The 27,976-nt window shown below is 47.0% G+C and overlaps 7 protein-coding genes across 7 annotated transcripts; 4 read left to right on the forward strand and 3 right to left on the reverse strand.

The window, feature by feature from the left end:
* Positions 1 to 6,011: 6,011 nt before the first annotated feature.
* M406DRAFT_253623 (uncharacterized protein) lies at positions 6,012 to 7,322 on the reverse strand (the record flags this gene model as incomplete). The annotated part of the gene is made up of 1 exon (XM_040916912.1): positions 6,012 to 7,322. One exon carries the CDS (start codon positions 7,320 to 7,322, stop codon positions 6,012 to 6,014), a length of 1,311 nt encoding a protein of 436 aa, XP_040777703.1.
* Positions 7,323 to 10,326: 3,004 nt separating this feature from the next.
* Positions 10,327 to 12,420, forward strand: M406DRAFT_60907 (family 35 glycoside hydrolase; the record flags this gene model as incomplete). The annotated part of the gene is made up of 5 exons (XM_040924707.1): positions 10,327 to 10,363; positions 10,397 to 11,220; positions 11,287 to 11,358; positions 11,424 to 11,759; positions 11,794 to 12,420. 5 exons carry the CDS (start codon positions 10,327 to 10,329, stop codon positions 12,418 to 12,420), a joined length of 1,896 nt encoding a protein of 631 aa, XP_040777704.1.
* A 265-nt stretch (positions 12,421 to 12,685) lies between these two features.
* M406DRAFT_254796 (uncharacterized protein) lies at positions 12,686 to 14,289 on the reverse strand (the record flags this gene model as incomplete). Its single annotated transcript, XM_040916984.1, has 5 exons — positions 12,686 to 12,763; positions 12,843 to 12,930; positions 12,997 to 13,505; positions 13,572 to 13,875; positions 13,949 to 14,289. 5 exons carry the CDS (start codon positions 14,287 to 14,289, stop codon positions 12,686 to 12,688), a joined length of 1,320 nt encoding a protein of 439 aa, XP_040777705.1.
* Positions 14,290 to 17,275: 2,986 nt separating this feature from the next.
* M406DRAFT_253461 (alpha/beta-hydrolase) lies at positions 17,276 to 18,964 on the forward strand (the record flags this gene model as incomplete). The annotated part of the gene is made up of 1 exon (XM_040916900.1): positions 17,276 to 18,964. The coding sequence occupies one exon, from the start codon at positions 17,276 to 17,278 to the stop codon at positions 18,962 to 18,964; it is 1,689 nt and encodes a 562-aa protein (XP_040777706.1).
* Positions 18,965 to 19,636: 672 nt separating this feature from the next.
* Ash1 lies at positions 19,637 to 20,999 on the forward strand (the record flags this gene model as incomplete). The annotated part of the gene is made up of 4 exons (XM_040924708.1): positions 19,637 to 19,687; positions 19,793 to 20,103; positions 20,137 to 20,429; positions 20,527 to 20,999. 4 exons carry the CDS (start codon positions 19,637 to 19,639, stop codon positions 20,997 to 20,999), a joined length of 1,128 nt encoding a protein of 375 aa, XP_040777707.1.
* Positions 21,000 to 22,165: 1,166 nt separating this feature from the next.
* M406DRAFT_337691 (uncharacterized protein) lies at positions 22,166 to 23,414 on the forward strand (the record flags this gene model as incomplete). The annotated part of the gene is made up of 4 exons (XM_040921282.1): positions 22,166 to 22,168; positions 22,342 to 22,701; positions 22,756 to 23,187; positions 23,277 to 23,414. The coding sequence occupies 4 exons, from the start codon at positions 22,166 to 22,168 to the stop codon at positions 23,412 to 23,414; spliced, it is 933 nt and encodes a 310-aa protein (XP_040777708.1).
* A 1,084-nt stretch (positions 23,415 to 24,498) lies between these two features.
* On the reverse strand, positions 24,499 to 27,776 carry M406DRAFT_287670 (Coatomer, beta subunit; the record flags this gene model as incomplete). The annotated part of the gene is made up of 4 exons (XM_040918752.1): positions 24,499 to 24,838; positions 24,910 to 26,914; positions 26,968 to 27,388; positions 27,472 to 27,776. 4 exons carry the CDS (start codon positions 27,774 to 27,776, stop codon positions 24,690 to 24,692), a joined length of 2,880 nt encoding a protein of 959 aa, XP_040777709.1. The 3' UTR covers positions 24,499 to 24,689.
* Between the last annotated feature and the right edge of the window lie 200 nt (positions 27,777 to 27,976).

The raw sequence follows: 27,976 nt of genomic DNA on the forward strand, positions 1-27,976 counted from the left end.
AACAGAAAGATCAAGTCAGAATGAGCAATCCAATGATTCACTAGAGTCTCCCATAAACAATAAACTCAAGAAATCTATAGAAAGATTTCCCTTTAATATTGAATAAAACAAGGAAATAATATAGATTGAATATCTTATTTATAAAATAGAACTAAAGAAGCTTTTCATCTATATTCCTTTATAAAACATCAAGATACAAGAAGATAAGAATTCTTGAATCAGCTTACTTTACAATCTATACTATGAATTAGCATAAATCTTCTGCATCTATTATAGCTGCAGAATGTATTTCTCGGAGAAGATGCAATACGAATAGTTCTTTATCAGAAAATCAGAACAAATCCTTTAAACTGTTAAAGAATAAGAATTCTGCTTCAGAAAGATTCTTAATAAGCAATATTATAATATATATATCAAGCTATTAAACAATTATTCTATGCAATATATAGATAAGAAGATAAAATAGTAGCAATGCAAAACAATATTCTATATAATTTATATTAATAATAAGATTTGCAATTAGCATTAATAAAAGAAAGATTAGAAATAATAATAATATAAGCAAAAGCAAGCTAAGAAGCTTGCTTAAGAAGTAGCAAAGCAAGCTTAGAAGAATAAATAGTTCTTAATAAATTCAAAAGAATAAAATCGCTTGTAAAGGAACTGCAGATAATCAGATTAGAATAGTTCTTATATAAAGCTTTTAGAATAGATTATGCTTATATTAAGTTTAATATATATATTCAAGAATACAAATACAGCATACTATTAAATAGTAATGCTTAGAGAAACTTTATATTCCTATATATTATTAATTAAGCATAATTATAATAGAGATAAAAGAGATGCTTATATACTCTCAGCATTATAGAAGAATAATCTATTATATATAATCAAGAAGTAATTAATAAGAAAACTAATTATCTATTTATCTTAATCCAAGAATATATAATCAGAGCTTTCTTTGATATCACAAATATAGTATAATATGAGCTGATTATAAAGCTTCTATAGCTTAAGAAGTATAATTCTCGAATCAATTAAACTATTAGCTAGATCTTATGAAAACAAGCTATATCCAGAGAGATAGTTGCAATCAATAATACAGAATCGAAGCTAGTTATTGAAGAATACTCAGAAAAAGAAGCTTTAGATAACTTTATATATACTTTCAAATCAGCAGAGCTGGCAGTTTAAGAAAAAGAATCTAGTAATAAGCAAACCTAAATAATACTAGAGCGCTAATAGATTAGCAAAACAATGAAAGCGAAATCCTTAGCAAGTTGGTTCGCTCTGGAGCAGCAAGGAAAAGCTTTAGAATATAGATTGTAGAACTATACAGGAAAAACCTTGAAACCAAGCTTTCAAGCACTCAGTTCAGCTTAAAGCAAACGCTCAAAGCTCTTGAAAATGCTATTAGAAAAGAAGCATGCTTAACAGTACTTACTGTTCCTTCAGATAGCAGAAATAGTATAGGAATCAGAATCAATACTTGCGAATATATTACAAGAATATTATAAGTTCAAGAAACTATTTCAGAAAGAATTGAATACGAGATTGCTAGAATACAGCTTATACAACTACAAGATCCTATTATAAGAAGGAAAACAGCTCAAATTCTTCTTTATCTACAGACTAAACAAGATATAGCTAGAAGCACTTAGAGAGTATTTCAATAAGAACTTTAAGAAAGAATATATATAATTATTATAATTATTAGCAGAATATCCTATTCTATTTATATTTAAGAAAAACAGCAAGCTTAAGCTATATATTAATTATAAGCAATTCAATAATATTATAATTAAGAACTGATATTTATTGCTATTTATTAAGGAACTATAAGATAGATTGCAAGAAGTATAATAATTCATAGTTCTGAATCTGAAAGGAGCTTATAATCTGATTAGAGTAAAAGAAGAAGAAGAATGGAAAACTGCTTTCAGAATATGCTATAAATACTATGAATATTTGATTATGCTCTTTAATCTAATAAATGCTTCAACTTTATTCTAGAAAATGATTAATTACATTCTATGTAAGCATCTAAATTAGTTCATTATTGCTTATCTTAATAATATTCTTATCTATTCTTGAATACTTGAAGAATATAAGAAATATGTGAAAATAGTATTGCAAATGCTTTAAGATGTAAAACTTCTTATAGAATTCGCAAAAAGTTACTTTTATATACAAAAGATTAACTATCTTGAATTTATAATCAAGCTAGAATATATTAAGCTACAGAAAAATAAGATAGAAGCTGTTAGAAATTAGCTAGTTTCTAGAAATATTAGAAATATTAAGTTTTTTCTCGAATATATCAATTTCTATAAGCAGTTCATTAAGAACTACAGCTGAATTGCATATCTTCTTACAAATCTCATCAAAAAGAAGCAGCTCTTCAAATGAATTCCCAAGATATAAGAAGCTTTTAATAAGATTATCAAGCATATTATCTTAAAGCTAATTCTGTATAAAGCAGATCTCTACAAACTCTTTAAAGTTGAAACTAATATATTGGAATATGTACTTAGGAAACAACTTAATTAACAAGATAATCAAGAGCATTTAAGGATTATAAGCAACTTCTCAAAGAAATTGAATAGCTTAGAAGTTAACTATAGAATCTCTGATTAGAAGCTTATAGTAATAGTAAAAGCTTTTAAGGAATAGCAATATTATTTTATTAGCATATAGCATTCAATTATAATTTATTCGGATTATAAGAATCTAACTATATTTATAATAATCAAGGTTTTGAATAAGCAATAAGTTAGATAAGCAGAGTTTCTCTTATAATTTGATTTCAGAATTGTATATTGTAAGAATTTAGAAAATGGATAAGCAGATGCTTTTAGTAGAAGATCAGATTATTGAAATGCAAATTCCTCAGATATATAGAATATCTTTGCTTAAGATAAGTTAGAAAATCTCGTTAATGCATATAGAGAACTGAATACTATCTTCAGAATTGGATTCTTGAAGAAGAATTCAGAATTAATAATTCTAAATGAATAAGATAACTATATTAAGAATATATACAGTATATTAGTATACAGATATTAGGAAATCAAAGCAATCTATAAATATATCAAAAAATACTGAAATCTACTAAGCTTTAGAAAAAGAATTGAAAATATTCTATAATAATATAATAGCTGCAAGAAGAATAAAGCAGAAAGATACAAATCTTACAGACTGCTACAATTCCTATCAGTATTTATAGCTATTTAGCAATCAATTAGCTTAGACTTTATTATTAAGCTATCTCTCTTATAAAAACTCTTAACTAAAGTATAGTATAATAGTATTCTAGTAGTGATTTGCAGACTGAGCAAGTATGCATACTTCCTACTCTATAAGGAAAGCAGTACTGTAGAGAATCTTATATATACATTTCTCAGAACGATCATTGCTAATTACAGTATGCTAGAAGAAGTTATCTCTAATAGAAACAAGTTATTTATATCAAACTTTTGAAAGTTATTCATGAAACAACTCGAAGCAAATTATAAGCTATTCACAGCTTTTCATTTGCAAATAAACAAACAAACAGAATAAATTAATCAGATATTAGAATAGTATCTATAATACTATATTAATTATAAACAGAATAACTGAGTTAACTTATTACTACTCATACAATTCACTTACAATAGTGCAGATATCAGCACAACAGAAAAATCATTATTCTATACATTCTACAAATACAATCCAACAGCTTATTATAAAGCTTTGCTAGAAGCAAATGCAGAAGCTGCAAACAAAAGAATTAAGAAAATTAAAAAGATTTAGAAAGATCTACAGACAGATCTACAATTCATTAGAGAACGAATAATACGATTTGCAAACTCAAAAAGGATTAAGAAACTAATCTTATAGAAGGAAGATAAAGTTTATCTTCTTTACAAAAATATTAAAATAACTAAGCTTAATAACAAACTCAATTACAAGAAATTAGAATCTTTCAAAATTCTATAACAAATCTCGCTAGTTAATTACAAACTTATACTATTCTACAGAATGAGAATATACTCAGTCTTTCACATCTTACTGCTCGAATCAGCATTATAAGCAATACTTATAAATAATACTATTGAAATTGAAAACAATGAATCAGAATACAAAGTAGAAAAGATTCTCAAATACAGAAGCAATAATAATATACTCGAATATCTTATCAAATAGAAAAGTTACTTAGCAAGCAAAAACTTATGAGAACTGCAAAAGAATATCAGAAATGCTATGGAAAAATTAATAAAATACTGGAAAACAAAGACTAGCTTCAATTCTACTACTATATCATTAGCAGTTATTTTAGCATTACAATGATAACAGAAACTACTACTTAAAACCTTTCCGCTCCGGAATAGAAATCAGATATTGCAATCTTATCCAAAACGCTATTCCAATCCACCACATCAAGAGCATTCCAAGACTGAGCCTCAGCTACAGCCTCAGATTCAGCAGCATGCTAAGCATTCTTCTTCTAACACTCCTTCTTCTCCAGCTTATCCAGAGAATGCAGATCCTAACTAATCATCTTCGTACTACAATCATGCAGGGAATGTTTCTGTTTCTGCAAACGTATTAAATGAGCTGTTACTTTGCTCAATTTAGACTGAAGCTCGAGAAGAACTTTCTCTACATCCAACTCCTTCCGATCTAAATAACCAAGCTTAGTAGTAATACGAGATATTATCAGAGGAATTAGAAGGCAAATAAGAAATAATTCAGAAAAGAATAAATCTATAAGCATTTACTGAAATACCGGAATCATTGCAAGAATAATCCTAGCGAATATAATAGGAATATCTTTTAATATTTTCTATTATCTTATACTTTAATCTCTTCGAAATATAGAAAGAATAAGATATAACTTCAAAATCTTAGAGATTGATAGTTAAAGAAAGCTAAAGATATTGTTTGGATTTTCGAGAAAGAGACTTTTCGATTCTGTTCAACATCTTAATTAGGAAAGCATAACCAGGCTTATGAATAGCTTGCTAGAAAACTTACAAAAGTATGTTGAAAATAATAACTGATAGAAGGAAGATGATATTATAGCTTATTTAACATGCAGATTATGAAATAAGCTCTGCTAACAAGAAACTAGATATTATAATTCAATATTAAACAATCACTAGGAATTATATAAACAAGAATTAGAATTAGATTATAATAATACAGATGAGCTGCTTACTGAATTACTACAATACAGATTATGGATCATAATGAGCTGAATGAGCTACAATGAAGAGCTGGATATATAAGAATACATTCATTACTAACTAGATAGATTATTATATATAGCTCTTCAGTTATCAATCTAAGTATTCAGTCTTCTATACTGAGTAGCCTCAAAGGCAGTGAATACTTGCATCGCTCATCAGAACTTGTACGGTTCCGTATTCAAGAACTTGATACTTTGATACTGCTCTTGTTAGCATAAACCTCTTCGTATACTTAGGAATCTTCGGATTGCTGCAGTGCTCATTACAATGTGCTGATTTCACATAGTTATTTGTAATTCTAACTCTAGGTTACTTAATCCTGGTTAGTTTGTCCGTGTGTTGGGTTGTAATGCTTGCTTTCTTGTTAGCGAGGCTTGTTTCGTAACCTGTATGTTGGATGAGTTATAATATATTAATCTAAATATTTATTTGTTACACACTTGAATAGCTCCAAAAGCGAATGAATATACTTGTATAGAGATTACTTGTTTATATTTCCGTATTCAGAGATTGATACTTTGATACCGCTCTTGCTAGCATAAACTCCTTGGTATACTTCAGGATCTTCGGATATTGCAGTGCATTCATTATACAGAGATTGACATTTTGACACCGCTCTTGTTAGCATCAATCTTTTGTATACTTCAGGATCTTCGTATATTGCAGTGCATTATAACAATATATATTTTATAAATAATAAATAAGATGATATAAGTAGCTAAAAAAAAGTGAGTATAATAATAGATAAAATATATTATACTTAGTAATATCTTATCATGAACGCTGTCTTATAAATAAACCTTGCCTCTCGACTTTCCACTCGGCGAGATGCTCTCTAGCATTAACATAGTCGACTGCCATCTCCCAACTCTCGCGGTCGTCGGCGTCCCCGCTCTCAAACTCTAGGAGGAACGGCCAGTTGCCCGCACTGTCGACAGGCCTGACAAAGAGCATGGGCATGATTTCGGCGTACGCCATATTACGCTCGGCCCACAGGTCGTTCATATCGATCTGGGCCATCGCGCGCCGGTCGTCGAGGAGGTCACCGCGTGGGACCAGCTGGACGAACAGGCGCTCGACGCGAGGCAGCCACAGGACGAGGGTGGTGCACACATGGCTCGCAAGAGGGAAGATGGCAACGTAGCTGAAGGCGCGGACGGTCGTAGGCACGAGGGGCTCATTGTTGGGGAACGCCCCAGCGCCGAGCAGGGCGCCTAGCACGGAGGGGGGGCGCTTGTGGAAGTACTCGTATGTCTTGTACACCGGCGTCGAGGAGCCCTCGTTGAGGAGCAGGCTTGTCCAGGGGCGGAGCGTGAAGAGTTTGCAGGGGATGCGAGGGGGGGTGGTGGTCGAGGAGGGCTGGGTTCCAGAGGCTTCAGCAGTGGACAATGCAGGCTGTAAGGACGGCTCTGCTGCGTTGCTTCCCGTATCTTCTTGTGCCCTCTCTTCCTGTGGCGACCGCATCTTTGGCATCCTCCTCGGGCCATCGCCATCCATAGACAGCGATAAAACGTGGTGAGACTGGTTGAAACCCCACTCATTGCCCAGGAATACCCTCCTCGCCAGCAGGGACGCCAACACGCGGGGGGAGGCGATGATAGTCAGGCGTGCTGGGGTGATGTTGTCAAATACAAGTCTCCAAAGCCAGTTGTAGTCCTCGTTAAAAATCAAATCACTCTCACCGCCACGATCTCGTGGAAAGGGCCATGAGGGCTCTGGAGTGGCAGGAGTGGCCCCAATGACAAGTGTCAGGCTCCTCACATAGGACATCAGACTGTTGTCCTGGATGAAGAGCAGCAGGGGGATTGCTGCAGGTGAGTCCTTGAGATGCTCTCTCTGCAGCAGGTCGAGACCCTCCAGGGACCATACAGCACTGCGGAAGAGGAGTGGCAGCACCGTGGCGCGCCACTGCCTATTGACCACAGAGACATTCTTCAGGTTCCTTGATCGTGGGTCCGACTCCTTCAGCATATCTGCATGGGGTTGGTTGTGGAGGCGCAGGTCCGACGGCGCAGGCCTGTCCAGGAAGCTGAGGACATGGAATAGCAGCTCTGTTGGCAGACATCCGATCGTCGTGGCTGCCATCTTATCAGGCGTATGGTCCCTAGGATTCTGTAGGGAGGAGCTCTGTGTTGTGCTTGACATTTTCACTACGCATATCTCCGCGGCTGGATGAAGTCAGGCGTTAGATAATTGATCCGATCCGTGAAGCTCAACGTGCTTCTAAGTACTGCGTGACGTCACCCTTGAACTTGAGCCTATGCTGAAGGCGGGGATGAAACCCTTCCGCATCCCGGCCCAGAGCACCTGCTGTCTCATGGAGTAGTTGTTACTGTCGTAGCACTACTACGACTTACAGACTACATCTCTAGGCGAGGATAAATTTTGACTGGACACGCCTATCCTGCGACGAGTGAGGCACCTTTTAATATGAACGAGCCCCACTCCTTCGTACCTAGGTATGCATCGAACCCCCGGTCTCGACCTGGTAAAGATAAGAAACAGATCGTAAGTGAGCCATTCCAACCGGCCGATCTATCTGCGCCAGCAACAAATATTGAAGTTGCGAGTCGGGTGGCGGATGGCATTCTCCAGAAGCCTGCAGCAATAATCGGCAAAGAGCTCTATTGTTCCTGCTACTATACCGCTGTCCCAAGTACGGTCGGACGTCAAGTCGGCCGAACCGAGTGTACACCCAAACACAAGCCCTGAAACGATCGTTCTTGCTATCTCCAGCTGTCCGATTATGTTTGAATCCGGTGGAGTGTAAGTGTGCCTAATAGTGTATCTCCACTGCCTAGCATATTTTGCTCCGTGATAGTAAATTCCAGCAGACTTTATATCGATGCCCAAGACCATATCAGAGAAGTCCATTTTCCCGAGTTGGATCCTAAGAAACATTCGTCTGCATGTCAATCTAGCCCATGTGGCATGGCTGTCCGCTGGGGTCTAGCTGTGAAATTATCTCCTCGACGAGACTACTTCTTTTTGTGAGCCACCCCTAATATGACTAGGGGCTTACCTTGAGGGTAAAGTAGGTAGGTTTCAATACAGAGTAACCATATCTTCGCTTCGGTCAGCAATGCAAGACTTATACACACCACTCGCCCGGTATTGAGGTTTATATGACAAGTTATCGGAAGCCTTCCATTGGGGTTTTGCGTCTTCTTTGCACTCCCAAATAAGTCACCAGTGTCAAACGCTCTCAGCGTATTGATGAATACAGACCTCGAACCAATTATGCGAACTTGCCTGGGCAAAAAAGCGAACCAGAGGAAATACAGGTGTAGAAACATCAAACCCGGGAAATTAGTGATGCGAATAGTCAGCCCTGTGCAGCCCATGGACGCAATCATTCGGGTCAGCCGCCACAGTCTGATCATTGCGTTAGAGTATACGTCCGCCAATGCAGTGACTTCTTTGACCCAGCCATCCTCATCATCCTAGATAATTCAAAGGCCGTCGCCGATCCAAAGGCGGCGTAGACTTAGCTTCTTTGCGAAAATTCTGGCATTTGGGAATGTCTTCATTCAAAGGGGCTCCTTGTGCGCCCCAGCAGTACCTCGCCTAGGCAAGTATGCTTTATAACACAGATCAGAGCTCTCAAGTTTCCAAGGTTCGATGAGCATTGCCTGTGAGTTTCTATGCAGGCTATCTTTCAAAGGCTCAACAAAGGCTCGAGCTCAAGTAGCCTCGCCTCGTTGGACGGATGCTTGTGTCCCTGGACTGGCAATAATTGTGGCTTGCTCTGCTCTTTTCGACCCACTCGATGCACTGCTGCAAATATCCAGTCAAACTGCCGTTGCCCTTGCGACGATAATATGCGGATTTGGTGTTGATTTGAAAATTGCAGGGCATCTGCTTTTTCGATCCAGCTTATGATAACTAGCAAATCTTCCTCGCCTCCAAATTATCAATGATTCTTAGCTGAGTGCAAAGTTCGCAGATAATGAAGCACTGTACAGTAATATTTTGTGATCAAGTCTCTGCCCAGTCTTGTTGAAGAAGCTCACCTTGAACGAAAATCAGTTTGATGACCTCTGCGAACGAATCTTTTCTTGCGACTGCGTGGCACGCGCTCCTCATACCTGAAATTGATCTGAGTCGGTGTCCAAAGTCCTCTCACACTCCCCAAATCTGCTGATTCAGCATACACATGGGGCAGAGCTTCCGTATAGGTAGCCTCGAGAAGTATGCTAGACCAGTGACAGTTTTGTGGCTTCTTGCTCCATCTCCTGAGGGCAACGACTATCTATCCTTCCAAGCAAGCCGTTCTTTGTAGCCAGGGAACCAATTGACAAGCGATATGGCCGTCTCTTTGACCACCGAGGTCGTTTACAGGATCCTCGCTTGCTTTCTGAGACTGCGCGTCTACCCTGTCTGGTGTGGTGACTCGGAGGCGACAATTCCCAATTGAGGCCATTCTCGTTAGAGAGGAGTACCGAGATGAGTAGAAGGAGCCCTTAACGAGGATGTGTGAATGTTACAGACTGGTTGAAGAATGAACATTTAGGACAGCTTGCTAATGAGGAAAGGATGGCTTGCGACTTTGATGGATCTAGTAGGGTGTAGCAGACCATTTTAGCAAATGGCTGACTTCTGTGAAAATCATTGCTCGGCTGAATTAAACCCGGTCGAAGACGAGGATGCTTTGGAGTTACATTACAGCAGTAGACCAATGCAACGTGACGGCCGCAGGACCACCTCCGGCATTTCTCAGTCCGGTGAAGGCACCTTGCCACCTACTGAAGCTCTATCTATTACTCTCAGGCAAAGCTTGGAAGAATCCCATATCAATATCTGGGCAGATGTAACGCTGTTAGTGTCTCCACCCACTCGAGGTCATTCCATTGATATAGCTTGCGTACTGCTCCGAGCATGCTTGTCTTGGAAATAACACACGCACATAATAATTATTGACCTCCTCCAGTTTCCCTGTCCGGGTCTCTGTTTTAGTGCCGTAGGTTCAAATCCGACCTTCTGTCCTGCTCCCTCTCTCTGTTTTGTTATAGAAGGCCCCTCAGTCTGGTGCGCAGCCATTGAGAGACCCTTGATTGTCGAGAGTTTCGCGATCAAGTCATCCGGCACAATGCTGTCCCTTCTCTTGGTAGCGCCGGTCGTTCTGGGTGTGACATCGCCGGCCTTGGCTCTTTCAACAGCGACGGCGACGTCGTCAGCGGCTGCCCCAGCCTTCACCTACAATTCGTCTTCGTTCCTGCTTCATGGGGATCCATACGTTATCATTGGAGGTCAGATGGACCCACAACGCATCCCTCCTCAATACTGGCAAGACCGATTGGCCAAGGCCAGAGCCATGGGTCTGAACACGATCTTCAGCTACGTATACTGGAACCTCCTTGAGCCTGAACAAGGACTGTGGAAGGACGATGAGGACTACAACGATATTGCGCAGTATTTTCGGATCGCGCAGGAAGAAGGGCTTCACGTTGTGCTGCGGCCAGGACCGTACATCTGCGGCGAGCGGGAATGGGGAGGATTCCCGGCCTGGCTGAGTACAGTACCAGGCCTTGTTGTGAGAAGTTTCAACGAACCCTACTTGAACCTCTCAAAGACCTATCTCGAGCATCTGGGTGCAATTTTGCGGCCGCTGCAGGTTACACAAGGGGGTCCGCTGCTGATGGTCCAGGTGGAGAACGAGTTTGGCTCCTACAACGACTCCGACCACGAATATACACAAGCACTACGGGATGTTCTGCGAGAAAATTTCGACGTCCCGTTATACACAAACGATGGAGGCACAAATTGGACTTTGGCTGGCGGAGAGGTCCCTGGCGCCCTGGCCGAGACCGACGGAGACCCGTCGAGCGGGTTCGCAGCACGAGACGAATATGTCACTGATCCGAGCGAATTAGGCCCTCTTCTTGACGGTGAATATTACACATATGCACCGGATACGTGGGGCAGCGACAATCCACACAGCACTACTGTTGGGGATCCTTCTGAGGTTGCCCAGTTTGTAGAGGTTCGTGCCCATTGTATGATCCCAAAATTACCACCTGACGGTCCGAATTTGCATTATCGTCTCTAGCTGACAACTGCTCACGGGCGACATAAGGACTTGGACTATGTTCTCGGGGCCAATAACTCAATAAGTCTCTATGTGCGTGATTGATGCCCCCGGTCAAAGGTCAATACCTCGAGTGCTAATTGACACGGCACAATCAGATGTTTCATGGGGGAACCAATTTTGCTTTCAGCAATGGGGCCTTGTGGAAGAATTATACAGCAAGCTTCACCACGTCGTATGATTATGGTGCGCCTCTTAGCGAGGATGGTCGAACAACGGACCTATATTTCACATTGCGCGACACTATCCAGAAATACACGGCCGACAAGATCCCCGAACCACCCGCTGACATACCTCTTCTGTCTATCCCCGACATCACACTCTCGGCAAAGTCGTCGCTCTTCAATGTTTCATCCTCAAAGACATCAGAGACATCCCCTTTGACCATGGAGCAGCTTGGCCAGAGCTACGGCTTCATTCTTTATGAACACCAGGTCGTTCAAGCCGTGGAGGGGCTGCTCTCGCCAGGTGATCGACCGCGGGACAGAGTTATCGTCTATGTCAACGGGGATCCGGACTGGAGTCATCGACAGCACATACGCGCAGCCCAAGGACGTCTCCCTGAATCTTGGGCCGGGAGACACTCTGCAGCTCTTGGTCGAGAATCTCGGCCGTGTGGATTATTGGTCTCTGGAGTCGGACCTGCCCAATCACGTCCTGGATCCTTACAAAGGAATCGTTGGTAATGTGACCGTTGGTGAATCTGTTCTGGAAACCTGGTCTATGGTCACCATCCCCTTGGACGAGATCCCTCCAATGGCATCGCCGACCAACTCATCACTGCTCAGCCAGACACCGACCTTTTACTCTGGAACTTTCACTTTGGGATCAAACTATACGGATTCCGCCCAGCTTGACACCTTTATTGCGATTCCCAATGGGGTGAAAGGGATGGTATGGGTTAACGGTTTCAGCCTCGGAAGATACTGGATTGTTGGACCTCAACAGTCCCTTTATTTGCCTGGCACAGTTCTCAATGCTGGTCAATCAAATGAGATTGTTGTTCTCGAGTTGGAACCTGGAAACAGCGCGATGATCGCAAGGGGGGAGGCCGAGAGAGTCTGGGCCAACTATCCTGACCCAGATTACAGTTGATAAGCCTGGCGCAAAGAGAAGAAGCCTGAGTGGGCCACCAAGTTTATAACAACCTGTGGAATGTGAGTCGCAAGATGAAAGGCGAACGAGGTGCACGTATTTCTCACCAATAGAATATCCAAAGTTGTGAGAATGTTTCCATGTCCAAGACAACCTAATTTGGCGTATATATCTTTAAACGTCTATGATTCTCACATATCGCCTCCCAGCTTATCATGTACGGTCCAGCAGGTATTGCTGACTTGGCCTGCCGACAGGTATTCAATCATTGTATTGATGCTTGTGCCGCTTTGAGACTGCCTACTACGGTGAATGATAGGACGGGAGAGATGAGATACGATATCTGGAACCTGATTATCAGTCTACCATTATGATATACCCTTGCGCACATATTTTTTTTTTTTCAGCGCTTTTCGACTCACCGTGAGCAGCTTGGCAATGATGGCCTCTTCTTCATCATCTGCACTGCTGACTTGAACCATGGTGATGAGTTTCATCGCCGGGGGTCCGCTGAAGCATATCGTATTAGCTCTTGAAGTCAAGGGTGTGTTGAACCAATTATTCAAATGCACTCACCATGGCATCAACATCATCGCGAACCATAGCATTGGGTCGGACCCGAGGATGCTTGTCCTCGATGCAAGCAGGTAGACGAGGGAGATGGATGCTGCTGGCCACAGAATGAAGCGGACGAGCATGATGTACGAGACTGTAGCCCATGGAAGCTTGCTCGATTTGCCCTGGGTCTTTTCCGCCGTACCTTTGTACGCCGAGTAGAGTGACGTGCCAGCGATGACAACTGGCAAGGGCACAAAGAGGGTGCCAATATTCTTCAAGGAGGCCGTGAGCCATGCCGTGAATATACCGCCGTGTTCAGAATCGTTGAAAAAGGCTCGGTGAAGGGATGGGACAAGCCCAATGACCGCGCCAATGATGGCCCCGAGCAGAGGCGCGTTGAGGAAGTCGGACAGGAACAGGAGCCACCACTTGGTGCGCGGGCCCAGCTTGATCCATCGTGTTTTGGGAATCACGGAAGCCCGCCGGTTAGAAGATTGTCTGGACGCACCGGCCATCGCAGCAGAAGGCTTTCGGGTCGAGGGAAAGAAAGACCTGTGGTCTCCAAAAGGGTTGAGTAGTTGTACATTAGGCACAAGCAGTCGATCACCATTAATCAGCCCTGTCTCTTCAGTCGGTGTGTCGACACCTGCATCGTCTTCATCGTGCTGGTCTCCCACATCTGACTGCGCGTCGCTGTGATCGTCATCGTCAGGTGTGTGCTCCGTGTCTATAAGACGTGGCCCGACGGCGAAGGTGAGGCAGCTAGAGACAGTAGAGAAGATGAGGAAGTATGACTTGGCCCGCTCCACTGCCGCGTCTGTTGTCTCGTTCGTGATAATCAGGGAGCTCAAGATTCCGGTCTGCTGCAGCGCGCTTATGAGCAGCAATGGGTATGAGCTATACAGTGAACACTTGACATCAGCTGTCAATCTTCAGTCACATTTTCATTTGCAAACTCGCTCCGACGCACGCTGTATTGTTGAACATGAGAGCCGGGGTGACCCAATCAGGCATCTTGAAGACAAAGTGTCCAAGAATGCCGATGAGGAAGCTCACAAAGTGGCAGAGAATGCCCCAGAGAACGATGATGCCATATCTGTCGGCTGAGCCCGAGTGCAGCTCTGCACCAACCTTGGTGATGAGCAGCGCTGGCAGAAACATTCGAACGCATACTTTCGAGATGGCCTTGGTGTTGGCTGGAGAGAGCATGCCGAGCTTGGCTGCTAGCGAGCCGTAGGAGATCACCAGGAGGACAGAGACACTGGCTTGTACTGCGCCTACGAAGGCCTCCAGAAGACCTGACGGCGCCATGCTGCTTGTGTGTGTGTCGATGGCGGCGAATGCAGGTTAATTGAATCCACAGCCTGCTGACAGTGCTCTCGAGCGACTCGTTTTTGTGATGATGTTTTCTATGTGGAATTGAAAGGCGTTGTGTGTGACTTGATCTAAGAAGCAAAGTCGAGCCTCTGGTCTGATTTAACCGCAGTGACGCAATCACAACCCCAATACAACCAAGAAGCTGTGTTTCAACGTTCCAAGGTTTTGTTTTGTTTAGCGTTCGTTTTCCAGGCTCTCTCAAGCCCCACAGGATCTGCTTACTGTACATGAAGTATGTAGACTGCACTGCTGTGGCAGGTGTGCCGAGAGCCGAATGCACCCCTCCCTGACCGACAAAGATGTCCAATGGATGTCAATTTGTTTGGTCTTGGTGGCTAAAAAAGGGAATGCGGCTCATTCTGCTATACTTGAGGATGAGATGGCTGTAAGTCGTAGTTACTACAGCATGACACTGTCGAAGGAAGGCTTATGAGTCATTTCATATATAGCATATTGAACTGGGCTGGTCCTTTGGTATGAAATCTGTGCTGCTTGACTATGACCAGCCTTGTCAAGTACGGCGAGGAGCAGGCCAGACGCCAGGCAAAGTCAAGATACCGGCTGGAGCATGCAGAGCTTACCTTACGCAGAGCCAATTGTACAGCGCAGGAGGCACTTATCGTCAACAGACCGGGTTTAGCTCCAAACGATTGTGTATGTATCTTGAAATGCCGCGGATGATATTACTTGAGATGGGCAAATGTTAGAAAATGACTGTATGACCATAGTTACCATATATATATACATACATATATATATACATACATATATATATACATACATATATATATACATACATATATATATACATACATATATATATACATACATATATATATACATACATATATATATATATATATATATGTAGTTGGCCATTCATCGTCGAATATGCCCTGGGTAGTGATGTTTAAAAGATATGTTATTCTAAACAAAGAAACATTCGTCTTCGTATCAACGTAGATTCGGAGACGTGCGCGTCCTTGGTCACCTCGGGTAGAATTGTGTTTGGAAAAAAGAAACAGCCTCCCGAACTCAGCCTCAAGTCCAACGGTAGAAAGCGTGCCAGTGCTCAATTAAAAACTTGCATTGAAGTACATGCATTTAGATCTATAAATGGTTGACGGCAGCAAAGGGGCGAGGATCTTGGCAAGCAAGGCGGTTTTCAGGAAAATTGATGTATACTATAGTACTATGTATAGTAATCTGTACCATCCCCGTACTTTACGTGAAACATGTTTTTTCCTAAAATGTCGCGCGAACCTGTGGGGCAGGCTAAGCTACTTGGCTTGCGGGTGACGCCTCAGTGCATACATCATAGCGGCGCCCTACCTCGGAGAAAACGGTGGACCGCCCGAAGGGGCCGACAGTGGAGAACAACCACAAAACACTCGACGCCTTCGCCTCGTCGTACTGTAGTGACACAGCAAATGGGTGCATCGTACAACTCTTGTAAACGATTGTCAGGAGACAAGAAACGGACACACATTTCAACAATGCCTCTTCCCAGGGTCCCTGCTTCTCTTTCAGGGGCAATCTGGACCGCCATAGAATCATTAGGCCATCGCAGGTTTCTATTAGTTTCTACAATGCCTACCTGTCATAATGTAAGTAGCATGTTCACATAGTTGTGGCAGACGACATGTAGCCTAGCACATGGAGTAAAAAGCGCTCTGTATCACATTGAGAACTCTCGCTGGGTATTCTTCAACTATGACCATCTATAAATCAAGAAACAGTTCAGAGGTGGGGGCCGCGTTGAGATCGTCGAGGACTAGAGTCAGGCGTGGGTCATGGATGCTACCCCGGCACGTGCCCACCTCCAGGTTCCTGGACGTGACGCATGGTACCGTACATAGGTTCTATAGCAGTCAATTTGAGGCGGAGAGACTCGGCCAGACCGATGTCAACGGTATGGAAGCTACGTAAGCCTGGGTGGATTTGCTTTTACCAATCGGATGGACGGCACTCGACTGAGGAAGCAGTATGATGATATCGACAAGCAGCGGGATGCAGGATGACAGCGCAGGGATTTTCAACATCAGAGTTCTATAATGAGATTATATGCAGTTTCAAGAAGGCTCAAGTCATCCAAGTCCGCACGTGCAATCGCTCTGTAATACTATCTGCGTCCTCTTCAAGCTGCTTGCTCAACCCATTCTGAAGGCAGCTTTTGTCCTTGAAGTAAAAGAGACACACATTCTCCACTGAGTGATGAATTTTTTTTTATTCTAGTGCAGCAATGAGAGAGAAAGATCTACCCAAGTCAAATTCGCTCAAGCGCTCTCCCGAGGGAAACAAAACGAAACATGTTAACGCCGAGCAGTACCATAAAAACGCCTTTCGTAGGTGGCGCGCGGGCGGGTGGGTATAATGGGGAACGGGCGGTGCCTCCTTGCTAAAGGCCGAGTCAGTGATGGCCCCCTAATGCCGAGAGTCCTCAACCGTCGTCTATGCTTGAACTGAGTACTGTATCTTTTGCAATGGGATACGCAGACAAAGCACCGAAAGGGGGAATCCACAACCATGTGGAGCTACGTCCATGAGAGTATCACGCGTTATGGAGAAAGCACTGCCCACGTTCTCCCTGACGTGGGTGAGCTGCTCGGCCTAGGCACACAAGCTTATATGTGGGATCTTCACGAACCCCTTGCTCAAAAGATCTTGAATATAAAAGACTACCACTGCTGCTCCGAAAGACTGGAGGGATTTCCTTAAGATCGGCAGCCCTCTTGGGATTAACAGACTTCCCTTCAGCTCGTTACAGTCACTTTCTTGTTCGATATCTACTTGACAACCTTTCCACTCGCTGGTTTTATACCCTTGTCCTGTACAGTCTTTCTTTTTTTTTTTCTTTTTTTTTTTTTTCTTTTTTTTTTTTTTCTTTTTTTTGTGTTCAGGTGCTTCCTCCTCACTCGCCATGAACTTCAGGCAAATCCTTGCGGTTGCCCTCACGGCAGTTGCTGTCGAGGCTCGCAGCATTCGCCGCGAGACCAGCGACGCAACTCTCCCTATCGTCAACACTACTCTGGGCCAGCTTCAAGGCTCCCTCTCCAACTTCCGATCTCCTTTGGTCACTTCATACAAGGGAATCCCTTACGCCAAAGCCCCCACTGGTGACCTGCGATGGAAGGCGCCCGTGGCTGCGGAACCTTGGGACGGCGTCTTCAACGCCACCGAGTTCGGCCCACAATGTATGCAGATCTACTCTGATGCCGGTATCTTCTCGTCTGGCAAGGAGACCATGAGCGAGGACTGCCTCACTCTGAACATCTGGACACCTACCTACAACGACACTTCGGACCTCACGTCCCTGAACACGCCCGTGTACTTTTGGATCTTTGGAGGTCGCTTCGAGGGCGGCTCTGGCGATGTCAAGACATACGACGGCTCTGGTCTTGCTTCCAAGGGCGTTATCGTGGTGACCCTGAACTACCGTCTCGGCGCGTTCGGATACCTGGCCCACCCTGACCTGCAGGCTGAGGATGCGAACAACTCCACTGGTAACTACGGCATCATGGATCAACAGTTCGCGCTGAAGTGGGTGCACGAGAACATTGCCAACTTTGGTGGCAACCCCGAGCAGATTGTTGTCGGCGGCCAGTCGGCAGGCTCCTCCAGCGCCCTGGACGTCATGTATAGCCCTCTCACGGACGGCCTTGGTGTTGCTGGCATCATCGCCGAGTCTGGCGCCCGAGGACCCCAGGACGAGATGACGGGAGGCCTGGCCACTTCGTACAGGAACTTCACCTGGGCCATCTCGGAGGGCGAGAACTTTGTCGCCAACTCCCTGAACGTGTCGACCATCGCCGAGGCGCGAAACATCTCGGCTGAGACTCTGGCTACCTTCGGCAACGACATGGACACCAGCATGGACGGAACTCCCTTTATCGCCGCGTCTGCTGCTTATAGCGACCCTCCTTACTGGCGCCCGACGATTGATGGTTACGTCCTGGCCTACAAGTATGGCGAGGCTCTGCTCACCGGAAATCACCTCGATGTCCCCATCCTGACTGGCAACAACAAGGACGAATCTGGCGCAGCTCCCGACACGGACCTGACGGTGGCCGAGTTCACCTCCGAGATGACCTCCGTGATGCAGAACTACTCGACTGAGTTCTTCAAGCTGTGGCCGGCCGGCGACAACTCCACTGCTGCCAGCGACCAGTTCAACACCTTCTTCCGTGACCTCAGCCGCGTGTCCACCTGGACCTGGGTCAAGGACTGGATCGCCGGGGGTGCCACCAGCAAGGTGTACACCTACTACTGGACGCACACTCCTGCTGAGAACTCCGGCAATGGTGCTTACCACGGCAGCGAGCTGTGGTACACCTTCAACAACATTCCTTATGCCGACTACGACAACGTGACCTGGACCGAGGAGGACTACCAGATCGAGAGCATCATGTCTGACTACTGGGTCAACTTCATCAGCACTGGCAACCCCAACGGTGCCGGCACCAGCAACCTCACCAACTTTATCGAGACCACTAGCGACAGTGCGCAGACCATGTGGCTTGGTGACAGCTGGGGTGCCAGCTATCTCGCCGAGAGCGACGAGAGGGTGCAGTTCATCCTGAACTGGCTGAGCATCTTTGACATGTACTAAAGGACGATTTATTTTCTCAGAACGTACCTGAAGTACTCCAATGTAAGAACAGAGAAGAAGTGAAGTGTGTACATGTATATAGTTAGAGGGAACAGCCCATTATACCCAACCTGAGCAATGATAGATTTTCACCTACAAGTCTTGTTTGCGTTTCCCAACTCTAAAGACGGTGGTAGCTCCTGTTGACAGTGAATGTCTGCATATATGTATGATGACTCGGCAGACGCTGCTGCTGTCCATTGCAATTGAAGGCAAGAAAAAAATGGAAGAACCTTATGGATGATGGTAATGATGTTGATGAGGACAAGCCTTGGAAAATCCCACAGGTGTCCGCTGTAGGCCCTAATGCTTGCTCCTTCCAAAACCCTGCCCAGTGCCCACCCAATCTCGGTAGTGAGTAACAGGGGGCAGGCCAAGGGTGGCTGCGGCACTCCGTAGCGGGGTAAGCTCTAGCTATTTACCACAAAGACGCGTCTTCCTGACCTATTGCAGTCGCGTTGGACGAATCTTTGCACCTTGCGGACTTCCTATTTCAACGTGCCCATACAGTTGCGAAAGAGGACACACAGCACCTTGGCTCCACATTCCATTCCTCTGCGACCTGTCCAAACTCCATGATCCTTCGACTGAGTTCTCGTTGCATTACCATACTTTGACAAGGTAGGAGGCGAAATGGAAGCTGTAACGAAGCGCCACTTTTTCCACCATGGCCCAGACCAAGAGGTAGGCACGAGCCATTTGTCTTGTTCCTCATGATAACCTATACACCAAGTGAGAGAGGGAGATGACCTGCTGACTGTAACTGTTTGATTCTTTACTTCCTTACAGGTGGCCATCGAGGAGCGACAAAACTGCCACTGGTGTCAGCTCCGTTCTTTTCGGACCCACAAGACACTCCCTGTCACCATCGTCAACGATACAGGCGATGGCCAAGTCCTCCCGTCCAACTTTCGTTTCATCGAGCGCTCTGTCCTAGGCGCCGGCGTTCCCCCTACCGCAGACGAGTTTCGCTATGGTTGTGACTGCCCCGACGAGGACTCTTGCATGTACGCCGGCTGTGCTTGCCTGGACGAGATGGCCGGCTCTGACGACGACCAAGAGGACTCCATGACGGGCGAGCTTGACAAGGAGGACGAGGAGTTTCTGCAGTGGGCCGCCAGCACACAGAAGAGGCCAGAATGGGCAAGACAGAGGGGCAGTAGGCAGAGCTCCAGAGACGACGCCGCGCCCTCGCCGGCGCCCGCCGCTGATACCGGAAAACAGCTGAGAAAGAAGCGTTTCGCCTACCACTCCCAAGGCGCCAAGGCTGGTCTCCTGCGTGGATCGGAGCTGGAAAACTCGCGCGCCCCCATCTATGAGTGTCACGAGGGCTGCCGCTGCAGCAAAGCTGGGTGTCCTAATCGCATCGTGGAGCGTGGTAGGCAGGTTCCCCTGCAGATCTTCCGCACAGACAACCGAGGCTGGGGTGAGTGCGATCTTTGGATGCCCGCGCAGGAAAGAAGCATGGTGTCTTGCTAACGAGGAACCCCCTCCCCCCACCCCCTTTCCCCAAACCATTACAGGCGTCAAGACAATGCGCGCGTTGAAGCGTGGTCAATTCGTGGATTGCTATTTAGGCGAGATTATCACCCCCAGTGAGGCCGAGAGGAGGCGTCACAACGCCAGCAAGGCCCAGCGCAAGGATGTCTACCTGTTTGCTCTGGATAAATTCACAGACCCCGAGTCCAACGACCTCCGCCTGCGCGGCGCACCACTGGAGTGCGACGGAGAGTTCATGTCTGGGCCGACTCGATTCATCAACCACAGCTGTGAACCTAACCTCCGGATTTTTGCGCGTGTGGGCGATCATGCTGACAAGCATATCCACGACCTCGCGCTGTTTGCCATTGAGGATGTGCAGAAGGACGAGGAGCTGACTTTCGACTACGTCGACGGGCAAGGGGAGATAGCAAGCAACGCCAGAGATGCGGCGCTTCAAGGTGAGATGACAAGGTGTCTGTGTGGGAGCGAGAAATGTAGAGGCTACCTGTGGTGATGGGCCATGCGGCATAATGGCAAGAGGAGCTTGGTTGCCCTTTCTGATCTCCGTACCAGCCTGTATAGCCTCAGGTTTCAGTGCAGGAATAATGAATGGACCGAAATTGGACCATCACCAGCCTATGAGACACACAAAGTTGAGGATACCATGCTCGCACACACAACTTGCGCCGCTACTTGCAGTTAAACACGGGATAGAAGCGTAAAAGTCTTATGTGCTCCCGTGGTCTTTCGAAAGCAACATCTTACAAGCTGACATGTGTGGGTCGCTGCTTATAGGCGGCTCTTTTTTCTGTTTTTCAATACCCGATTTGCAGGTATCCAAATCTACTATAAAGTATGCCATCTTTTGGCAGAGTGTTAGATCTTGTAGGAAGAGAGAGGCAATATGTATTCAGGCCACCATGCAGAGGAATGAAGCACGATGGTCTGTGAAAACATAGTAACCACTGCATCACGACACTGGATTTAGTACGAACGTAAGTACATGGCAGGGTGATGGTGGTCATGATGCACTCTGTCGTTGAGATTCAATTGGATGGATGCTTGAATGGTCCAGGGTAGGTTGGGGGCCGCCAAAGGTTGACTGAATGGGTAGACACGCCCTTGAAGGGGCTTCCCGTGGTCACAGCCGCAGTGGGGACCTCTTCCATGACCATGGGAGCGGACCACATCCTTACCCTTGGAACCTACAGTACCTCTTTCTACCCTTCCAAACAACGCTCACTCACTCCTTGAGGTCGCCCACCGTCACGCTCCCTGAGCACCAGCACTATCGTTCATCACTCTGTCGCTACTTACGAGTAGAGAAAAGGGCCGTATCTCACCTCAGGGAGAAGAAAACAAAGGAGAAAAAAAAATTCAAATCTTCTCATCGTGCGCTCCTCGAGACGAATCAGACTGTGCGATGCGATGCGCTGACCAGGCTTCCAAGACTGCAAAGGGATAGCCAAATTGTCGCCTCATCTCCAGCCCTGTTTCAAATCGTGGCACAAATCGCTATATCGAGCCTGGATGATCGAAACGAAAGAGGACGAACGGGTTGATGAGATTTCGTGAGAGCTGCTCGGGAAGATCAACAACCTAGGACTGCATGCATTCTACTACTTTTGCTTGATATCATTATAAATCATTGGTGGAAGCTCCTACAACTAAACAACCAGCATGGTATGTAATCCAGATCCTAAGCATGCACTCTCCCTCCCTTTCATACACACACATACACACACTCTCTCACCCCATATATGTAGACTCGTGTTATGCGGGTATGTGTGTATGGGTTAGACCATGGTTCAGCGAAAGCACTTCGTTACTAATCATCATGATGCCTCACCTTCTAGGGCTGCTGCTTCTCACGCCCGCATGGACCCAACTCTCCTTGTCCGGGGGCTGTCCAGTCCGGGTCTGCACGGGCTACAGAACCCTCTTCTCCCCATTCCCAGGCTCTCCCTCCACCTGCTCTAACCCAGGGTTCTGAAGATGGCTCTGCCACCACCCCTCGTCAGCGGACCCGTCGCCGCCGGCCACCTCTGGGCCAGCATATCAACAAGCCACTGCGCCGACAAGACTGGACTTCCAAGGATCACCCGTGGTCCAGGACTGCTCTGGACCGTGAGCGTCTTGATTTCTTCGAGACGAGAGTCGACGGCCGTCCCGAGATCTGGCAGGCCCTTCACGCCGCCCTGCGCGTGCTCTGGGATGCTGATACCACCAGCCACGCCGCTGCCTCTTGTGCCCGCGACACCAGCAGCGAGGCTGAGGTCGACAGCGACGAGCATGATCCTGCCATGGCCCTCGCCACCGCCCAGAGCATCTTGAATGCTGTGGACATCACCCTCCCGACCGGTAACCTAGCCGATGGCGCCTACGATTCGCTTGGACATTACTATCAGCTGCCCGCACACATCGTCTCCGATCCAGTCAACATCGTCTCTACTAGTCAGCTCGACGGTGTCCTCGACGATGGTGAAGACAATCTGAGAGAGGCTGGTGACGCCGCAGCAGAGAATCCGGACAACGATGTAGCTGAGATGCGTAGGGAGGAGAAAGGCAAGGCTGTCGTTGACGTTCGAGCTCAGGTTCTTGCAGTTGTGCGCCCGAGTGACGGCTCGGGAGATCTCAAGCTCTACCTTGCCAAAGAAGAGACTGTTCGCAGTGTCATTCGTAGAATCGTGGAGGAGCCAGGCGTGAGTCACTACCCCCCATCTCAATGGAATTCTGCCTGTCTCTTCTCTATTTTTTCTTCTTCTTTTTACTGACGGTGCCTCCTGACTAGTTCAATAATCGATCCGCTCACAGCATTCGCCTTGTTCTTCTTGGCAAGATTCTCAACGAGAGTCAACCACTCGCGGCCCAAGATTGGCAACCTGATCTCGTTCTCAACGCCTTTATCAGGGACGACCCTCCAAAGTGATAGCGGGTGCAGCAAGGGAGCCGAGATTCTTGGTTTCCCAAAGGAATAGCCAAGTCTCCGTACTACTTTCTCAGTATACTCGCTCTTGCCTGAACACGAGCCACGGCGTCACAAGTGCGTTCAGGGTTTTGAGGCATCGAACGGCGCACCCCATCTCATGACATCCTTATGCAATCCTTCGCCCCACAAGGATGCGACACTCAGTCTCAGACGGCAAAGACCTTTTTTCTTCTTTCATTCTGAGAGATATCGCCTTTCGAGAAATCATCTCGATTGTATGGGTGGATGGGTGATAAGTCCCATGTTAGCAACGTCTCCCATGCGCAGATCACTTTTTGTTCTTCTCCCCCGCCCCTTTGCACAGATGTTCTGTCGCAATTTCTAAGATACCCAAGCTTTCTATTTTCATTGTACAATAGACATACCATGGACACAAGAGCGACTCTTCTGTTGTCAGATCGTGAGAGACTAGACTCGTCACAGTTGCATCTCGAGGGCCGGTGTGGTCCTCCTTATCTTATTTAATCTATCAAAATAACCTTCTTCGTCCGTCTTCATTCGAAAGCAACATGATTCTGGCGACTTTGGAGTGGTTGTGGCCCACGCATCACCACCATTGCCGTGCTCTTCACTACGGGCTCAGGAAGCAGAGACAACAGAGAAGCTGTCCGTTGGACCTAACAGTAACGTAATTGACCAGCATATTCAGTCGTGGATGTAATCGCAAGCGACAAACAAACCTTACTCGGTATCAAGTAATAATGACAGTCGCCGAAAGTCTTCCTGAAGGGTCCTGGGCATGAATATGACAAATCCCTAGATCAGTTGCGGGCGGGTCTTTACACTACATCCACCACCTCAGCCGCGCAGCTCTCAGAACCCACGTTATGCAGATATTGTGTTAGACCCAGGACGTCCGCAAGGGGCAAAGGGGCAAGGGGCTCCGAAGCCAATCGAAGCCACGTGGGGTATGAACCCCATATATATGCTGTCCATAGAGATTGTTCTATCGTGTCATGCCTTCTCACGGGCGCGCCCTCTTAACCTCTCCTCTCGGCTTAGGGCACTGTGCTCAGAGCAAGGGTCATAAAAAGGTTATATCATGTTTTGCACCGTGGTGCGGGCTATCTATATCGTACCACAAACGCGAGATTCCTCCCTTCCCCCTCCCACCTTGGCCCTGAACCCACCCTCCTGGCAAAACAGCGCTTTTGAATTAATCCACTCACTGTTTTCTATATAATTCAACCCCGCCCCGCCCCGCGTTTTGGAACCTCAAGCGGCCGTGCCGATCTTGTTGAGGCCCTTCAGACTCCCCAGACTTAGCGCAAGACCTTGTGAACGGCTGCGTATGCGGACAAATCCTGTGATGGGGCCGTCCTCTCCTTCCTTCTCGATGCTCAAGTTCGCAAGTGCATCCTCTCCTGCGGCAGTGGGTCAGTATCGGCTCTCGGGAGATGCATATGACCATGGAGGAGCAGACTGGTCTACTTACCGAATACACTTCTAGCATAGAGATTTGCGCTCAGGAACTGGCAGTCGCCCTTCAGGCTAGCCTCGGGTGTGAGGCAATTCATGTTGGTGGCCGCCATCAGCTGGTCTAGGAATTCCCTCAAAGTTTTGGCCTTGCTGTTGATGTTAACCTTATTCTCCCACTCAAACTCCGTCCACATGGTGCGGAACTGTGTCTCTGTGCAGGTTGCTGGCTGGATGTAATCCATGATGTCGACATGTAGATCATTGAGGATGACCACATTTGTGTCTGTGCTGTGCGCACCATCGTAGACCACGTTTCCAAAGATGACACCCGTGTCGGTCGACGAGACCTTGATTGTGCATTGCACATTGTGGAAGTCATGCGGCCCAAGATTCTGGGTGGTCGGCCTCTCCACCACCTTGAGATCTCCCAGGGTTGCGAATTCGACAGACAGATTCTGCAGGGTTTCAGTGGTCTGGTTCACAAGTAACACATCCAGCACAATGTCAAACTGGTGGACCTTGACATAGGCTTCTGCGTAGACGGGGTCCGAGAAGCCTGTGAGCTGCACAACCCTGCTGAGCTTGGAGCTGAGGTCTTCCGCTGCAGTGCTGTCGCCACCCGTGGCACGTTCCAGGTCGACCTCGATCTCATCCGAACCGTCGCCCATGTTCTTCTTGCCAAGTTGCCGGATGGACACGACATCATCCACCTGAACGGCAGTCTTGGCCTTCTCCACGGCCTCCTTGGCAGCCCGTTTCTTCTCCTCGACCTGAACCATAGCCCGGAAGGCCTTTCGGGTGTCATCCAGGTACACCGACTCCAACTTCGTGTGTTCAGTGAACTCCGCCAGAGACCGTACGCAGGACATGATACGATCAACCGAGTCCTCGTCGATTGGAGCCTTCACGAACTGCGACTGTCCCACGCGGATGACAGAAACCATGATCAACATGGCTTCTGCACGCAGAGCATTGGTGCGGGCATGGTCGGATGAGATCTCGGAATGCCGCATGACAAGCTTAGTGAGCGTTGCCGACAGAACGGTCGCCAGATAGTAATCACCCTCGAGGATGAGCTGTCTCAGCGGCGGCTTCTGCGCTGACTTGACAGCCTCCAGTTTGGCCGCAGCAGACGACTGACTGGTCAAGGCCGTCTCCGTGGCATATGTGCCGTCCGCGAGGACCCTTCTTGACCCTGTCGGCGCAGTGGCCTTGTGGTGGCCATTCACCTGATCCTTGTCCTTCTCTTCCTCGCCATCAACGTTGTCGAGCAGGCGCTGCTCCGACGCAAGAATCGGGATCTCTCCAAGACTGGCTCTGATGCGCCTCCACGCGTCCCGGATGTCCTTTTCCTCGAGGGAATACTCGCCAACGATCCACAGAATTCCTCTGTACACCTTTCCGGCACGCACCTCGCTCAGCGTATCGACTAGTCGGGAGACAATCGAGGGCCGCAGCTTGGGGAACTTCTCGACGACCTCCTTGACGAAGTTGATGACATCGACGGCAGAGGTGTTGTTGAAATCTGCGATGAAATCCATCAACAAGTCGACAACGCTGGCGGCCACTTCGGAGAACTTGATGGCGCATTGATGTATCGAATGGATGAGGAGTTGGCGGTACTCCGAGTTCTTCTCGTACTCCTGGTCCACCGTCTTGGACAGCTCCTTCTTGAGCAGCAGCACGACCTCCTCGACGTTCTTGCTGGAGACCATCTCCAGAGCAATATCAAGAGCCTTCTTGCGAACATCGATGTCAGGGCTGGAGAGCACCCGCAAGATTTCCATGACCAGGTCATCGAGCACGCCCTCGTTCTTCCTTCGCAATTGGTCGACCCTGTCTAGGACGATGAGCTTCACATTGTTGTCGGCCTCCTTGATGCTGAGCTCGATGAACTTGGCAGCGGCCGCCTTGATTGCTACGGGGTTATTGGTGAGGGCGGTCAATGACGAGGCAGCCTCGTAGACAACGGTTGATGCACCTGCCTCCAGAAGGTCGAAAATTAACCGCAGGTATCGGGCCTATTCATGTTAGAAAGCCACCTACGTCCCTACGGGATCGGATGCCCACCTACCTTGTTCTGAGAGTTTTGCACGGCATCCTTCCGGATAAATTCTAGCTCGACAAGCTGAAGCAACTCCTCGGCATTGGGAATCCCTTCGAAGACGGAGCTGAGATATACCAGGGCCTTCTGGTGATCTATGCTGGCCAGTGCAGCAAAAGCGTTCCTCTTGCAGGTCGCATCGCTCTCAGTCTCGAGGAAGGTGGCGATGAGATCTGAAGCATCAGGTATCAACGAGGGCGAGTGCTGGTAGATGGATGCGACGGCGAAGACGGCATTCTTGCGCACGTATGCGTGGCGGTGCTCCAGGCAGGACCTGGCGGAGGAGAGAAGGGGTTCGATGAGCTCGGGCTCACGGAGCTTGCAGAGGAAGCGCAAGGTGTTGCCTCGAATGTACTCGTTGGGATGCTGCAGATCGTTCCTGATGCCGTTGCTGTAAAAATGGTCAGCAGGCGTAAGCGTAAAAGAGAGAAGAGGAGGAGAGGCAGGGAGTCCGTGTTGGGTTGACCGGCGTACCAGACCAAGATCATCTCCTGCTTGAGCTTGCCGGCGGCGTCAAGCTTGGGACAGATCTCATAGTAGAAGTAGAGAAGCTTCTTCAGGGGCTTCGACTTGGAAGGCATGACGAATCGGATGATATGCATGAGCAGTTGAGGCATAGGATCGCCATTGAGCATGATGGTGAGGATGGTCTTCATGGTCTGTACTTTAGTCTCGTCGGTACCCTTCTCGAGCTGCGTGCGCAGCTCGTTGGCGGTGGGCACATCGGCGGCATTGTCCTGATGGACTAAGCTGTAGGCGTTCTCTAGGAAGGTAGACATGTTGACTGGGCGGTGGGCAGCTTGAGGAGCTCCTCAAGACATGTAGAGGAGGTGCCGTGACGGTTGCTCGTGTCGTGGGTCAGGTTTGTCGCAATGGACGGGTCAGCGTGCCCAAAAGTGCTCGGGGGGTACGAAGGGACAGAGACGAAGCTCTGTGAGGACTCTGACGCCAGGAATTGAAGGTGTAAGATGCAGGAAGA

This window comes from Cryphonectria parasitica, assembly GCF_011745365.1.
Source record: "Cryphonectria parasitica EP155 unplaced genomic scaffold M406scaffold_3, whole genome shotgun sequence".
Lineage (NCBI taxonomy): Eukaryota > Fungi > Ascomycota > Sordariomycetes > Diaporthales > Cryphonectriaceae > Cryphonectria > Cryphonectria parasitica.